The sequence below is a fragment of the Apus apus genome, chromosome 19 (assembly GCF_020740795.1).
Source record: "Apus apus isolate bApuApu2 chromosome 19, bApuApu2.pri.cur, whole genome shotgun sequence".
NCBI classification, from domain to species: Eukaryota; Metazoa; Chordata; class Aves; order Apodiformes; family Apodidae; genus Apus; species Apus apus.
Window position 1 is genome coordinate 3,528,889 of NC_067300.1, and position 17,396 is coordinate 3,546,284.

At 43.7% G+C, this 17,396-nt stretch overlaps 1 protein-coding gene across 1 annotated transcript in view; it reads left to right on the forward strand.

Annotated features, from left to right (window-relative positions):
• PAPPA (pappalysin 1) overlaps window positions 1-17,396 on the forward strand; it is a 179,581-nt gene that overhangs the window by 86,868 nt on the left and 75,317 nt on the right. The window contains exons 8-9 of the mRNA XM_051636912.1: window positions 5,547-5,675; window positions 7,263-7,354. Of these exons, the coding sequence (XP_051492872.1) occupies window positions 5,547-5,675; window positions 7,263-7,354 (221 nt within the window). The remainder of the gene's footprint in view (window positions 1-5,546; window positions 5,676-7,262; window positions 7,355-17,396) is intronic.

Sequence of the window (17,396 nt, forward strand, 5' to 3'; positions counted from 1 at the left end):
AGAGGGAAATGGGGACACTGCTGGAAGACCAGGGCTCATTCTGGAATGCTTAAAGCTGTCCAGGGAACCTGTTTGAGCTAAGGAATTTGGTGACTGTTTAAGGTCAAAGAAAGATGGGTCCTTCACAAGGATTCCTGAGGTGCAGAATTTTCCTGTTGCACGTGACACTGTCTGTGATAGCCATAATTTAACTGGGGATGTTAGAGACGTTGTCATCTTGTCCTTAAATAATAGGAACGTTGTCTCTTTTCATTGCTTCCAGACAGGGAAATTTTCATAGGAAAGAAGCTTAAGGATATATATAGTTTCATTGGAAATAAGTCTTTATTGTACTGAAAAAACCCTCTCTGCTATTATTTGTAGTAGGAAAAACATGTATGCCATTGCAATAGGGAGAGAGATATAGGATGTTTGCTTTCCTCTGGTGCTTTATCTGCATCTCAGGTGTGGTGTCCTCAGATTCTGCTGCCCAACAGTGGGAACAGAGCAGGTGTGACTGGGGCATCGTCAGCCCTTGTAGGTCTGTTGGCAATCGAGGGCATCCATGTTGATTCTTTAAATTAAATGTTCCTTTAAATTCAATGATCCTTTAAACCCACATTGGTCTGAGTATCAAACATCTTCCTAGAGATACAATTTTTCCTGTCAGTTTTACAGGAACACCCAAACTGAAAGCAGAAGTCCCTTGCCTGGCGGACAGAAAGATTAGCTTCCCTGCCCAGCCTCCCCAGTAAAAACAGGAAAAGAATTAGAGGGTTTTACATTTCTGACCCTGCATCTGTCACTCGCCACAGCAGACAGAAAGGTTGCCCTCATGGTATTTCCCATGGCACGTCCTAATTCCCCCTCTAAGCAGAGGGCTTGAGTCATTGCTTTTTAATAAGACTGCCTCCCCACAGGCGGAAGCTGCAGCGATCAATGCGGCTTACTCAGTTCTCAAAAAGGTCATTAAAAGACCATAGATATAAATTTAAAAGTGTTTGTTCACCTCCTTCTCTCTCACTTCTTTAAGTGGCGTCAGACAAAGGGGTGTGCGCCCGCCCTGCCCGCCAGGGGAGCAGCACCAGCATGTCACCCCTCTGGCTGTGGCACCAGCTCCCAGGGAAGGTGGGAGGGAAATGAAATGGTCAAAAATCACACTTTCCTCACCACTTGGAGCAGAGCTTGACTTGCTGACATCTCCAGATCCAGTCTGTAACATTGACCTTGGTGCCCTATTAATTATATAGGAGAGAATAATGTGTTGGCGTTTTTTTCATTTGTTTTGGTTTTTCCCCCCTTCCTTCCTGCATTTCTTCCTCCCTCCTTCACTATGGCTCTGGATTACTGCCCACAGCACTGCACGTATCATCTCTTTACCAGCTGTATTTTTCCAAAATGTGGGTACTGACCAGGAATGCTAAACCTCTCACTTGCTGTTGATAGGATCTATTTAACAGTCCAGGAGGAATTAAGCATCTCATGTCACAGTTGTTGAGATGTGAAATGCCACATTGAGCACAGTCAGGATTTTGCCACTACTTGAATGAGCCCAGGCTGAGCTCAAAGTGCTGTGGCTTGAGTTTTACGTTTCTAAGGAGGCTTTCTGGTGCTCCAGTCCAGGCATATCTTCAGCTCTGATTTCAGGATGCTGGAGGACACCTCTGGAGCACCCATCCTCCCATTTTTTATCTCCTCTAGGCATGGTTGGTTTGTTGGTGTTGGCCCAGGAGTGACAGCTTGGGGTTGCTCTGCTTTCCTCCACATGAAGGTTGGGAAGCTCCAAGTTGCTGTCAACTGAGCTCTCTGAAAGGGAATGGGGATGAGGAGGGGGAGAATTGACCCCATAGCTCCTGCATGGGCCTGGAGAGCTGACTCTCAGTCCTGCAGTTGCTTTACAGGGATCTTTCTTCCCTGTATCTGTATTTGAACCTAAGAAAAGGATATTACATTCATAGCTCATGGGATACCAAGAGCAAAAATAAATTAATATCTAATTTGTACCCAAAATGTATAGAAATTAGGGAAGCCAGGCTGTGCAAATACAGAAATGTCTGCATAAGGAGTCAGGTACTTCGTTCACCTTCTTTTTTTTCTTTTTTTCTTTTTTTTTTTTTGAGAAGAAATGGCCTTTTTTGTGTGTGTCAGTACATTATAAGGATCATTTGCTTGTCAAGACATAAAACTCCTCCAAGAGCTTTCCACTTTTGAGCAGCAGGCTGCAGTTGGACATCTCCCCAGCATGTAGCAGGTGACAGGATCAGACCAAAGCCAGCAGTCACTCTTCTCCAGTGTCCACAGGGTCCTCTTCTCATACAAAATGTTACATTCCTAATCCACACAACTAAATATGCCAGAGTTCTCCTCACCTAATAACCTTCATTTCCAGTTTTCTGTCTTATTCACCCACATAACCATTTATCTTCAGTCACTTAATAATTCCTAAACAACATATGCTCTCCCGTGCTTTGTTTAGTACTATGTCTTCTTCCATTATGTTCTGCCAACTTCCCTGTCCATAAACAGATCTGAACTTGTCCTGTTTTCCCTTGCTTACATGTACACACCAGCACACACAAACACTCCCACTGACAAAGGCACACTCTCAGGGGCACATTGCTGCTCTCAGCCACAAGCCTGCTCTGCCCCTGTGGCTATCACTGGAAGTCATACCCAAAATCAGAAACTGAAAACTCCTGTTTTCACTCACATGTGTCATCTTGGTGCACCAGAAAGCAGCACAGTTTTATTTATTTATATTTACTTTGTAGCTGTTACAGCTACCCAAATTGCTCCTTTGCTAACAGTCTTTTCTAAGAATTGAACTTTTCATTTTGGTTAGCAGATCCCCAGTGACAAACCCCACACTTTTCTGCAAGTATATTTGTTAATCTTAAATATTTTATGAATGGTTTTGAGTAAGAACTTGAGAAATAACTGCTCTTTAATAATCAAAGCTTGCCTTTGCTTTGATTTCATCAGTATATATCAGAAACTTCCTGTCTTAGTAAGTGGATTTATCTGGGAGTGAAATCTAGAGGAAACCTTCAACATTATACATCAATGTGTGATTGGCCACTTCAGTTACTTCCTATAATCTTTTTATCTATCTATCTATCTATCTATCTATCTATCTATCTATCTATCTATCTATCTATCTATTCTTTTTTTCTCTAAACTGTTATTTTCAACAGGTCTCAAAATCAGAAATTTGACATTTTTCACTTTGAATAAACACTCTTACTAACATCTGGGTCGATGTCTTCCCAATCTGTAGATGAATTAACATCCTGTTTGTGCATGAACTCTCAGATTTAGCTGATAGGAACAACAGATAATTCCCAAGAGGAATCAGGTGAAGAAGTAAGGAGAAAGGCCATTGTGTTGTGCTTTTGTTTCACTTCTCATTCCAAGTGTGGTAACACAGACTCAACCCCCCGTGCTGTTCATGGGCAATTCATTCAGTGACAGTTGCTTTGCATACACAGCGTCCTTGAGGAGCAGCTTTATACTGAAATATAATGTGTATTATTGCAGTTTGAGTCATGCTTCTTAATTTAATGAATGTTGGAAGGAGATAACTTCACAAACTTGAAGATTTCAGTAACTACAGTCCATGGGTACCTCGTTCAGTGGGTTTGCTGCTCTGTGTAGTAGATGGATCTCTTCATCATGCACACTTCATTAATACACTCTTTTTGACCACGTTCCTCTGATAAAAAGACATGTATATTATTGTCAGTAATTAGGGCAATATGAGCAAGTAAGTAGAGGATTGGCATGGGTTAGGAGAGAGCTGGGTTGCCTTATGGGCTCTGCAATTAGCTTGATTGATGACTTTGAGCAAATCATTTTGTCTTTGCCACTCTGTGGCTTTACAAATCTGCACAATGAGGATAACATTAATGAGCTTCTTGGTAGAACATTTTAAGTTCTGATAATGTAAAAGACGTTGTAAAAGGGCTAAACATTTAGATTGCATATAAAAAAAATAAATAATGAAATTACACCTCATTTACAGATGCATAGGATTTAGGTAATTATGGCTTTACATAAATACATAAGAGTTTGCTAATTCTTCCTGTGACTATTTTGATGCAAATACTGTGATCCAATGCTGTGGCGTGGATCCTATTTTTTTGTGCTCTCCTGGAGAGTAAGAAACCTTTTTAAGTCTACTCTTTTAATACCCATATTAAGTGGATAATTTCTTTATCTATCACCGAAGCATCCCCAGTCCAATTCTGTCTTAAATCAATAGGCAAATTCCCACTGTCTCCAGCTGCAGTTGGATTGAGCTCAAGGCTGTGAAGGAAATAATCAGTCTTTTCAGGGTATTTTAAGTTCCTTAAATGAACTATGGCACAGACTGGCAGGTAATGCTGTCCCTGCCATGGAGAGAAAGGAGCAGTAGTGGCCAAGTCAAATTACAGGGCTGGTTCCTCAAATGCTGCAGGACTGTCAGTGGTGGACTTGGCAGTGCTGGGCTAACAGCTGGACTTGATGACCATAAAGCCCTTTTCCCACCAAAATGACTCCATGATTCTGTGATTCTAATGTTGTTCCTGTGTCCTATTGCACGTGGGACTGACTCACTGCCATGATGGCACTGCAGTGTCCTCTCCACAGTGGGTAGAGATGTAAGCAGCAGCACTCTAAACTGTGTGATTTACATGAGCAAATGGTTTAGTTGTTAAACAGTCAGAAGGTGCACCTATTTCAGAGCTATGCATGAACCAAGCATGGACTGTAGCACTGATTTGGCTCCCTAAAAAAAGACATCCAACCAAAAATTAGTCCCATCAAAACAAGGTAGGAATATTTTGAAGACCTGATTGAACTAAAACTTCATTTTTTGGCAGCCAACGCCCATCATAGAATGTGTGGGGTTAGAAGGGGCCTTTAAAGGTCATCTAGTTCAGCCATCCTGCAGTGCACAGGGATCTTTTTAACTAGCTCAGGTTTCTCAGAACCTCGTCAAGCCTGACCTTGAATGTCTCCAGGGATGGGACCTCCATCACCTCTCTGGGCACCCTGTTCCAATGCTTCACCACCCTCATTGTAAATCACGGAATCACAGATTCTTAGGGGTTGGAAGGGACCTCATAAGATTATCTCGTCCAACCCCCCTGCCAGAGCAGGATCACCTGGAGTACATCACACAGGAAAGCATCCAGGTCTTCTTCCAAATCTAAATCTACCCTGCTTTAGTTTAAGTCCATTTCCCCTCATCCTATTGCTACACACTTTTTTAAACAGTCCCTCCCCAGCTTTCCTGTGGCCCCTTCAGGCACTGGAAGGCTTCTACAAGGTCTCCTTGGAGCCTTATCCTCTCCAGACTGAACAACCCCAACTGTCCCAGCCTGTCTTTGTATGAGAGCTGCTCCAGTCCTCTGATCATCTTTGTGGCCCTTCTCTGACTCGTTCCAACAGGTCCATGTCCCTGTTGTGTTGAGGGCTCCAGAACTGGACACAGAACTCCAGGTGGGATCTTATGAGAGTGGAATAGAGCCCTTTGCTGTTGCCTTTGTGTTACTGATCCCTTGCTATTTCCTTTTGTCTTGCAGGGAGCTGAGTGACAGGACCACATACACATACCAGGTCATCACTGTTTCCGGGGCGGAGGAGAGTGAACCTTCCCCTGCACTGGTGTACATCTCTGGGAGTGGATATTGTGGAGATGGGATTATCCAAATGTAAGTCTGGAGTGAGCAAACAGATAAATCTGGGCACATCTCCTCAGACAGAATCCGAGACTAGAAAGGAATTGATGAGCTCTGATGTCTCCTTAGTTTAAACTGGCTCTCATCTGTGGATAATGACTCATGTGCTTGATGATTACCAGGATGATGACATTTAATTGGAACTTAGGCCCTGCTATCCTGGCACCAGTAGATACAGACAGAGATACAGATAATGGAGTCCAGACAGCAGGATCAATATGAAAGTATGCTGTATGCTCTTCATGCTGATTGTTCCTGGATCCGTATCTTTATACATGTATATGACATTTCCTATATGGAGCTGAAGTAAGTGCTAGAAAAATTCACACAGCCTTTGATGCTGTCCTTACACATCAAGTCCCATGTCCCTGGCAGCTGGTGGACAAGATTAAACCTCTGTATATTGTGGGCCAGGTTCCTGGTGCAACCTTTTTTTGCCTGACCACCAGAGCTGGAATGCATTTGGAGGTGACAGATTTGGCCTCTGAAGGAAGGTGCTGAGAATTTCATGTTCTCAATCAGTTCCTCCCTCTCCTGTTGCCAATCCCCAGACCACTGACAACGTAAAACAATCATTCACAACTGTGTTTATTCTTTTACTGTTTTGACCCTTAAGGCCACCTGTTCCAAAGCTTCTTGGCATTAGATAATTATTCAAATGATGGAAATAATAATGAGCAAATGCTTAATCCAGCCAGTATTATTTGCTTGAAATAAAGCTGATCAGTAGTCACATAGTACAGCTCTGTCAGATTATATATGGCAGCACGTATTCCGAGGATGAGGCTCAACAGGCAGGTAAATCAAAGAGAACAACCAAATGACATGAATCCAAGGCAGTATGGAGAGAGAGGTGGAGAAAGATTAATTTTGCTTTCCATTACTTTCCTCTTACTGTTATGTTTGCACATTCCTCAAACATCACTTGTGGCTTTGCAGCAAGCATCGAACAATAGCTGAGCTGCCTCAGGAGTGAGCAGGAACCAGATTCTGTCACAGCTTGGTTGGTTATGGCCCCACATGCAGCTGTAGCAACCCCTTTCTCCTCTAGTTCCTACTCTTCTCCCCACACCACTGCAAGTATGTATGCTGGAATAAGGCAGGACCCTGTCCCTGATGCCACCTGCTCCCTGTTGGCTCTTCTCTGAGTGCTGTTACCTGGAATAGCCCAGCAGCAGCTTTATGCTGTGATATTACCATGCTGAGGTCACAGTTTGGCCCTTCCAGATTTAACACAAAGAGTTTCAGAGATGCTTGTTCTCTTTTTCCACACCTGATGAGTTGCAGCCACACCAGCTATGAAGGAAGTTGCTCACATCCTTATCAGGGAACAGTAAGTGGTGACCACATGTGCAGGAGAGAAGTGGCCAGGCAAGCTTATAAACCAGGAATGATGAAAGTCAGGACTGGAGGAGAAATGGAGAGGTGTTTTAAGGCTTGGCTCTCAAAGCTACTGTACTGGCTTTCAGGGTTTTGGGGTTTGCAGAGGGTTGCAGTGATTGTTGGGATGCTGCCACTAACCATCTCACTTCTTTTTGCATCTGTGTGCCCTGCCTACAGAGACCTGGGGGAAGAATGTGATGATATGAATAAGATCAATGGTGATGGCTGCTCCCTGTTCTGCCTGCAGGAGTTATCCTTTAACTGCATTGGTAAGTCTGGCTCAGAACCCTTCCACTCACAGTGGGCAACAACTTTTTGGAGAGTGCAGGGGAAAAATCAATAGTATTTTCGGCATTTCCAGCTGAAGAGTAGTCATGGAAGAGAGAAAAAAGGGTGGAATTTGTAGGTTTGAAAGGCGAACATATCTTCCCAGCTTCTGGCCATTTTGGTGGGAAATTGGTTCTGCTGGCTTTGAAACAGCCTGGGACTTAAGGCTAAGTCAGCCATTGTGGGACTGATCCAAAGCCCATTGAAGTCAGTGGGTGGTTTTCCACTGCCTTCAATAGGCTTTAGATCTGGCTACGTGAGAAGACATGAACTGATTTTTTTCCTGGTAAACAGGAGGAGGAGTGAAAGGGGAAGGGACTGAGACCAGAAGCAAGTCCAGCTGAGGTCACACCTCCTTTGAGTTGCAAATCAATACCTGAAGATCAAAGGTCTAGCTAATCTCCTTTTTCAGAGTTGAAAACTACTTAATCAGATTTCATTTGCAAGCCTGATTAGCAAAACCTGTAAGCACAATGGCCGGAAGATGCTCGAGCTATCGGGAATAGCAGGGCTGCAGTTGTGAGCTTTACATATTTATTAAACTCTCTAGGAATGCTGAGGCAGTGGAGGGAAATGGAGACTGAGTTAGGCTGCACCTTCTGGGGTGTAGCCTTGAGCTGTGAGATTGCATTTCCCGAGCAGGACTCAGTGTGGTCTGGGGAAGGATGAAACATGCAGAGCCCCTCAAACCGAAGTTAATGTTTATAAAGGGTCAGCTTTATCTCAAGAGACTTTATGAGATTCCCTATCTGGATTAACCAAGCAAATACTGTGTCCAACCTAGTGATCCCATGCCTTCAGGTCAGGGCATCAGTCCTAAGCAGATAATATAATGTTGGCAAGACTGGAATTTGTTCTTTTTGGCAAACGGACCTTTATCTCTTGTGTCTGGAGCAACCCATAAAGGACCTCACAGACACCCCATTTCCTTCAGCATCCCACGCTGTGGGGCTTGAGGCCTGATTTGGTGTTGTAGCTATTTACATATTCACATGTGTAAATTGATCTATTGAAATCTGATAGTACGTATGCTGCAGCTAATTGTGACTATTGGTGGTCTTGAAGTTACGTTTGTGTTTAAAGTAACTTGCTGCATCAGAACCTCAAGCACTGAAAGATTAGTCATATTTTGAAAGTGAGAGAAACACTTATGCAAATATTTTGGGTTCTCCAAAAGTCAGGCGTAATGCAAGGCTGGTTCCAGCAAGGCTTTGGGTTGGAGCTGTATGGTTGCATCTGTATCACCCTCCTCAGCAGTAGGTCTGAGCTCCTTGGTCCAGGTCTGTGCTCTGACCACTCCCCAATGTTATGTTAAACCATGACCCAGGTCCCCTCTGGTGTACACTGTTTCTCAAGGAAACTGGTTTGTGTGGGCTGGGGCAGCAGCTTCATCAAGCTTCAAATAAGTCCATGGACAGGAGTAAGAGGGGATATCCCAAGCCTTGGCCCACACACGGGTGTCCTGCCTGCTTTATGCCCACAATCAGCAAGGAGGGTGATTCAGAGTAGAAAAAGCCTGTCAGACATCAACAGGGTTAGAAACTGAAGCAACTAAAACATGCAGACAGATATTTCTATGCCATTCCAGAGGAAGTGATTTTTCAGATTTGCTTTTGTTGCAAAGGAAAGGGGAATTCCAGAGGTAACAAGTTGTTTTTTTGGCAAGGAGCTTTGGAAGTTCATGGTTTCGCACAGCTCCTGGATTACAAACATGAATAAAATCGAAGTGTTTGTGAAATACTCAGGTGAAGCAGATTAACCAAATCCATGGCAAGGTGAATCGATGCAGACCTTGAAAATGTTTTCTTGTGTGACTTCACAAGTGTGATGCCATGATTGCTGTGGCAGGGATGGCCACGGTGTGCACAGAGGGTCTGCAGGGGTAGATCAGCTGCTGCTGTTCTGGGGCAATCTCTGCCTTCTTCAAGTCCTTAGAAAGTTTCAGGGAAGGTAATACCTGGGAAACAAGCCCTTTGGCTTTTATGAGTGCTGGATGACCAAGAGTTAGGGCACTAGGAGCTAGAAAGGAACTGCTGGCCAATCTTCCAGAAAAATGAACAGTGCTGACTCTGTTTTAACATATCAAGCATTAAAATCTCACCAGAAAACAAAGATGTTGGGGAAAAAACAAGTTTCCACAAGTGGCTGTACATATTACATAATAAATAATTTTAAAGAGCAGGAATTCAGCATTCTCCATAGTCTAATAATCAGACTGAATCCTCTGCCTTTAGCAAAACAAAAGTCTTCTTTGAGGCTGGTGGAGTGTTTTCTTGGAAACCACAGAATGCCTGGGCCCCTGTATGAGTAGCACAGAAAAATAAGTGTAATTTATTTCCATGTTTACAAGACTAACACATGTTATAATCCTGTAGGACAACAAGTAATTATCTCAGACAGTGTTATTTTTGCAGTGATGTTCTCGCTGTATTATGTAGCTTTTTAGAGCCCCGGGAATCACTCCTCTTCACCAAAGAATTCAGTGAGCCTCAAACACATGTTTGGAGGCTTTGCTGAATTGGGGGCCTCAGGGTTTGATCTTGTAAATGCTTCCTTCCAGGCATGTTTCTGAACTACCCCACGGCATTCTTTAGACTTCAGCAGATCTAACCACAACAGTGAATGCCTTGCTTGTGACAAATTTTCTGCAGGATTTTGGGTCCCACATGGCTAAAAAGAATCACTAAATGTTTTGTTTGCAAAGGCAGGGCTGAAGAAGCATTCTTGGGGGGTTCCATTGCAGGAGGTTCCATTGCAGGAGGTTTGATAGCAAAGCCCAAGCAGGCTTCTTCCTTCCAAAGCAGAGACTATGCAAGGCTCCTCACTTGGTAGAAGATGAATACAACAGAGCCTGCAAGCACCATAAAGCTTTAGATTTAGAGATATGAATCACAGCAAAAATGAGGTTTGAAGGAGTTTCTGAAGATTTCTGGTTCAAGGAGGGCTATCTTCCAAGTTACATCCAGCTTCAGAGTTAGAGGATGTTGCTCAGGGTCATGTCCAGCTGAATTCTGGGCATCTCCAAGGATGCAGCCAGGTGTTTGTAGGTATCGCTCTGCCTCTCTTGCTCCCTTTGCCTTTTAGGAACATGAGGTTTATGGAGATTTTTAATTGGTCCAACTTTCCTTTGAATAAATGGCACAAGGCTCTCGAGACACTTTGTGCTAGTGCCTGTAATAAAATTGGACATTTTTTTCCCCCTCAGTGTTGTTTTCCCTCCTCCTTCCCTCTCTAATCAGATAACAGTGGATCAATCTGCTCTGCCATGGGAGGAGGGGTGTGGGGGAAGGAGGGAGGCAGGGACAAAAACTGTGTGGTCTTACTGTCAGGCTGTCCTGTCCTTCTCTGAACACAGCCAAGTAACAGAAAACAGATAAGATTAATAGTGTTTTCTTCCTGCAACATGCTGAAGAGTGACAGTGAGATTAATTAATTAATTAATGAAAGCATCTGGCAGTGCTCCTTTTTTAAGTTCTGCAGTACACTCACCCTTCCCCATCCTGAATTTTTTCCTTTCCCCCCCCCCCTCACTTTGCATAGCAGGTTCTGCATATTTTTCCTCTCCCCCCACCCAGAATTTGGTCCCACAGGGGAAGTTTCTCTTTGCCTTTTGATTTGCAGGAGACAAGTTTATTGAAGCAGTGTCTGCTGTGACTGATGCACTCCTCTCCTACCTCTTGACTGCTTTTCTTTCCCCTTGCTCTCAATTATTCCTGGGATCACTGATTTTTTTGTGATAACCGCAGATATCAGACAAGTTCCAGCCAGTGTGCCCTGTATAAAACAGGCCCCAGTTATAAGAGTCATGATTTGCAGCTGTGGGAACCCAGAGCTTTTTAGCACTTGATCCATTCCCCCCACACTGTTGAGAAATGGGTGTCTAACAAGCCTCTGAGCACCTTGTCCTTGGTAGGCACTCTCCTCCACACCAGCCTTGTACACATGCACCTGGATATATGTGTGGACAGTGAAAAAGAGCTGCTACTTTAATTTGCATTCCTTTTGTTGAGTGTGCTGTGCATTATGCATTGATTTAGCTCACCAATGCTGAAGAAAGAGAAGGATATAATAAAAAAGATGCAGAGATCAATAAAAAAGAAGGGAGGGGGAGAGAAATTAATATGAAAAGAGATGAGTAAAGACTGATAGATGTATTGAGACACAGCTGGGAAGTCGCTTCAGAACTTCTATCTACCTTTAAGTTTGCCTAGTAATTTATGGGGTTTTCAGTCACATCTTATTGGTGTTATTATTGCTACACTTTATCTCCTTTGCTTATAAGGGACTCTTCATAAAAGCCTTTTCACAGCAAAGCAGGGCAGCACTTTGGCTAACTTCCACATATGAGTGGTCCTACTGAAGAACAGGAATGTTTCAGGTTAGACACACGTCTCTGTGGTTTGTTGTTTGGGCCTCAGGGATATAAAATACAAAGAAAAAGCACAGAGTAGAGGAAAAGACAAAATAAATAAATTTAGCTCTTGAATTTACCACCAATTGCTGGCATGCTTGAAGCACTAGTCGCCAGTGGTTGCTCAGGGAGAAATATGATTTTAATTTGACAATGATCTTTAAACACCTTTTCTTTCACTGCTGCTTGGCCTCAAATATTTTTTTGCTACCTTACAAATCTGGATCTGTCCTTCTCCTCCTCCTCCAAGGCCTCTCCCTCCAGCTGTGAGCCTTACCTTTGTGGGAGCTCTGTCCTTTACCTCTCCCATTATCCATAAATTAGGCATAGCACTTTCCCTTAATCTTATTGTTTGGTGGGCTGCATTGCATTCAGGGAAATTATTAATATTCATGAGCTTGCTATCTCTGTTTGGTGCATAATCCTCTAGGGAAATTGCAGTGTTAAATGAGTGACACAAACCTAATTTTATATGTCTTTTCTTTCCTTTCTTTCTTTTTCCTTTTTTTCCCTTTCTGACAGAGAAGTAATGTGCTTAAAATAAATTGATGGATGACCATCCATATGCATTGTGAGCATGGTTTGAGAGCATGCCTGGCTCCCATCCTCTCCCCCTCCCTTCCTTGTACCCCTGCACAGGAACACAGCTTTGACTGCTGAAACCACAGCCCCACACAGCAGCTAATGGTGATTTCTTCTTTCACCGACATTAAATAGGCCTCGGCTGACCCTGCCCAGGCCTTTCAGTAGAACAACAGCACGGGAGAAACTGAGCCACCTTGCAAGAGCAACTCAGCATCTCACATCAATAACACTAAAGCATTGACCAAGGAGCTTGGGAAAGAGGGTTGCTGTCAATAAAGAAGCTGTGGTTCTATAGCAGAATGTCACAGCAAACAGCAATGGATTTCCTGAGCGGGGCTATTCAGATGATATTTGTGTGAATCCTTCAGCTCAAGGCAAATACTTTGAAGCTGACTGTTTCCTGCAGCTCATGGGAGTGTGGCTACATGTTCTAAGATGTCTAAACACTCATTTGGCAAGTTAGTAATCACAGCATTGTCATAAAGTCTCTTAAAGTGATTTTCATACTGTCATCATTAATAGTGCAATCTTAGCAGGGCCAGCTGAGCCACAGAGCAGCGAGGGCAGGCATCTCAGGCAGCAAAACACAAAGGACAGATGCTTTTTTGTGGGGGAGAATGTGGGCTGGAGTGGTATTTGTCTGCATTTTTCCCTAGGCCAGTGACTCCAGCCCAGCTCAATCCAGCTTTGGTTTTTAGGACACAGCTAAAATGAAAGCTCAACAGAAGAATGACTCCTTTGCTTGCTGCATCCCTCACGCAGTACTCTGTGGATCAGAGAGGCTTCCATGGCTGCTCATACTTCCCTCCTTGACGAATGGCATCTCTAGATGTTTTTTCTCTTGGTCTTCTTCCCAGCATCCCAAGCAAGTGGACCAGGTGTGGAGCAGGGCCAGGCTGGCCAGCCTTCTTGTGGCCATCGCAGTTGCTGCCTTATGTCATGGAAGTCTTGAGACTATTAATCAAACAGTCTCCAAGTTTAGCTACTAAATCTACGTAAGTCTGAGGAAACACTGAAATATTCTTGGCTCTACTTTTCTGATTTATCCAACCACCCAAGGAGGGAAACGAGATTAGGTAGGAAGAGGACAGACATAGTGCTTTTATAACATGCGTGGCTGCCCAGGTTTGAGGGAAGGCCACATTGGCTGCCGTTGGCTGGCCACAGAGCAGATAAGGTCTTACTACCACTGCCAGCAATGGAAAATATCCTTTCACTTAAGTGACAAGGGCTCGTGTTCTTGGAGGTGAAATATCAAGTTTCAGTGCCGGGCTCTGTGAGGGAATTGTAATTGTATCTGTCTGCAGCAAGCAGATCAATTGCATAATTATTGTGCTCCAACCGCTATATCATAGCGAGGAGCCGAGTCACGCCAGACAAAGAACAAGCCCAGGAATGTGTTTCCACGAAGCAGCTGAATTACCAGGGAGCCACGCTCTGCAAATGCATTATGCCCAGGAGATGCTCCGACACGACCGTCAGATTGCACAGAAAAAAGCCTCCTGAGAGGCCCCTGGATGTTCTGCAGCAGATTGCAACACCCACTCTTGCCTTCATTTCCAAGGTGTCTGGTTTATTTCATTGAAGGGAAATGTCACGATTTATTGATATGCAACTTTATTCAGAAAGGTCTGCCCAAGCTCCGTGTAATGGTTTTCCTCTTTTCAAATCAGAATATCCAGGAAGGGAAATAACTTGAATATGTTACTGTAGCAGGAAATCTCTCTGTCTCTGGCTTCCTCAGTATTAAAGAAGAGATTAGCAGATAACCTGGAAGCAGGCCATGTTATTCACTCTCTTCCCACCAGAGCCAAAGGTGACACCCCCATAGAAATAAATGGAGCAGGTTCTGCGATCGCTCAGCTGCCGGGTTCATGTGATCTGCACTGAAATTATTTCTCCTTTTGTGACAGAAACCTTTGGATACATTTTTTCTCATCTGTGAACAGAAACACTAGTGCTAGACATGCCAGCTAAGTGACGTGGTGGTAAAATCATGCTTCTGCAGAAGTTGCTGACTTTGATGAGCCTGTGATTTGGCCCTTCCTGTGTCCGAAAATGTCTGCATGCTTTTAACCTTTCAGGGGTTAAAATGCAAAGTTCACTCTGTTCCAGTAATTTGTTACTCTGAGACAATGCTTCTGTATTTTTCTGTCCCCTCTCCTCCCTTTTCTTTTTCATCTTTTATTTTTTTCTTTTTTTCTCGTACAAATAGTTACGTGGCACGAGGCTTGTTATAGTTGGAAACATCCCTATGTAAATAGCTGAGCTTAAAAATACTCCTTCTTTATTTTTTATATTTTTTTTTGTCTGGCCTTCTAAAAAAATAGTACTTATTGCACAAAAGAAGACTATGCTGATGCCAGTCACTGCATTCTAGCTGAAAACAGGAAGCCACCCCAAGTGTCTGTCCCCAGCACTTTGACCATGCGACTCAGACATGAAAAGCCTTGTCAGAGGATGTTCCCTGTGCTAGGAATTGGATCTCTTCATCTCTTTTTATATTTTTCTTTAATGAGGTGGAAGGCTGCCTATCACAGATAAGTGTATATCCTGCTTGTCTGCTTCCTGATCTGCTCCAGGCTTCATTCATGTCGCTGGTGATTTTCTTGCCTTGCTTTGAACAGGTGACTGACCTGGTCTGGCAGGTGCTTCCCTGTCTAAATCCTCTGCCTTACCTTGTGCATCCTTTCATTTCTGAGACCCAGAGGGGTTTGTATTTAAATACAAAAAGGCTGCCTTTTGCAACTTGGACAGCTTAAGAAGCAAGGAGAAATGGAGTTTGCATAATTTTCTCGTGCAAGACATGAGCACCAAGATCGTCCTGGATCTTGAAGCCCAACTGCAATAGTAAGCAGACCAGGTCTTGCCAATCCGTTTGACCAACAAATCCCTTTTCTCCAGGCTGCCAAATGAAGCCTTCCATGGACTATTCAGGGATTCCCAGATGTCACAGAAGTCTTTGCTGAACCAGAGACTAGCTTTTCCCAAAGTAAGGGCAAGTGAGAGACCTATGTTTGGCCCCCACAGTTTTGTGCCTTCAGTAAGAACTTTGTCACAGAGAAGGAACTTGGGCTGCCTGAATGAATACATGTTACATGAGTTCAGCTCAGGATCCTTCATCATCTAATGTCAGTGTTCCAGAGATGCTGTCTCCTCCTGCCAGGTGCTATGCCTGCAGACATTTTATTGTTCTAGATTTAAGCTGGATTTCTAGGCATCTGCTATTTCAATTTTTTTAAGTCATTTTTCCTTGAGGACAAATGAGATTTCCTTCATATTCCCTTCCTTCATATCTCCTTCAGATTAAACTTCAAAGTGAGAAGTCCACAGTGTTGATGAAATCACCCATTATGTAGGCCATACATGACCAATATGTCACTATGACCTTAACCAGGTCTTGTGAGCCTATAGACTTTCATGGAGACAAAATTAGCTCATATTACCAAGGCCCTGGATGCATTTCATGTCATAATAGTTGAGAATGGGTAAGACATTTTGCACCATTATGGAAATAAAGATGTAAGCTATTTCTTCCTAGAAAAACACTCCCGACACTGCCCTCCCTGGATTTCAGCCTGTAGGACTCTATGGATTCAACTGAGCTGAGTTCACACCACTGTGGAAAGGGAAGGAGCCTGTTTGTTTTTCTTTTGTAAGGGCAATCATAAGAAGAAATAATCTGGTCTTTCATCACTTTGCTCAGGAAAATGTAAAACCTGGTGTGTATCCTAGGGAACATCCAAGACTGCAGCAAGAGTTCGGACTCAGAGCTGGTGTTCAGCACCTGAGGAAGGCAGAGTCTCTGCTCCCTTTTGGCCTCCCACCCAGTGCTGTGCCACATTTGGCTGTCATAGGAGCATGCCCTTGTCAGTCCCCTCATCAGTATCTGGGAAGGATTAAAAGAAGTCTTCCTTTTTTCTATCACTCAAAGGTAGGAAGGTCATAAGCAGGAAAAGTCTTCCCCTCATCCCACCAATGCTTCCCTCAAAGCATGGCATTGCACACTTTGGGATGGCGTGTCAGTAGTAGGTCTTGCAGATCTTCCTTAAAAGGAAGATAGGGTTGTAATGCCACTTTTCCCCATCATTTTTCAAAGCAGATCAAAGCAAGGGGGTCCCTAATCTCTCAGCCTTTGTGCAAGGTGTCACCCAGCCACCCCCTATGGAGGGCAGGGTACCGTGGCTCAGTAGGCCTAATGCAGCATCTGGGCTCGTGACAGTGCTGTTCAGTAGGACTTTGTTAATCATTTAGGCAGTTTCCATTTAATTCAGACATCTCAGTCTCTCCATTCGGTTCCTCCCTCGGGTTTTGCAGACTCTGAGCAGACAGATTTATTGGGGTCTTAAGCATAATCAGGAACAAATTAGCCTCTGTTAGGATCACACACTGGCCTGGATCACAGCTATTCAAAGGCTGCCATCCCAATCCATGTGAATTAAGTCACTGGATTGGAGTAGGGCTTGAGTATTCTGTTATCCCAAACACATGATCTTATCAGAAGCCCATTATGTTTATCATCACATTAGGAAGGAACATTTGGAGCCAGTGCAGGAGTATGTTGCTGTATAAATGTTGTGCTTACTTCAGTGCCTGTCGTGAACATCAGTTGGAGCTTCAGGAAGGCCAGGGAAACACTGCCTGAATGCAGACACCTAAAATTAGGCTGTGATTTCCTGGGTGTGTGTGTGCACCAGTGAGGTGGCATTGCTGAGGTGTGTAAAGAGAGTGTACAAATGTCAGTGTGTCAGGGTTTCTGTCAGCGTGGGAGTGTAGCAGGATGCATTTGGGGACCAGCGTTTCACTGTGTGTATCTGACTGTGCCTGAGTTTATAAGCTGAAGGTTGGGCCTTTTTGGTATGATAGGTCGTTTCCCGTTTTCCCTTTTTGTCTTTTTACAGAAATAAGCTTCTTTTCATAAAATGACAGACTGTTTTTCCAAAAACACATTGATTGCTGACCACAGTCTTTCCAGAGCAGAACATTCC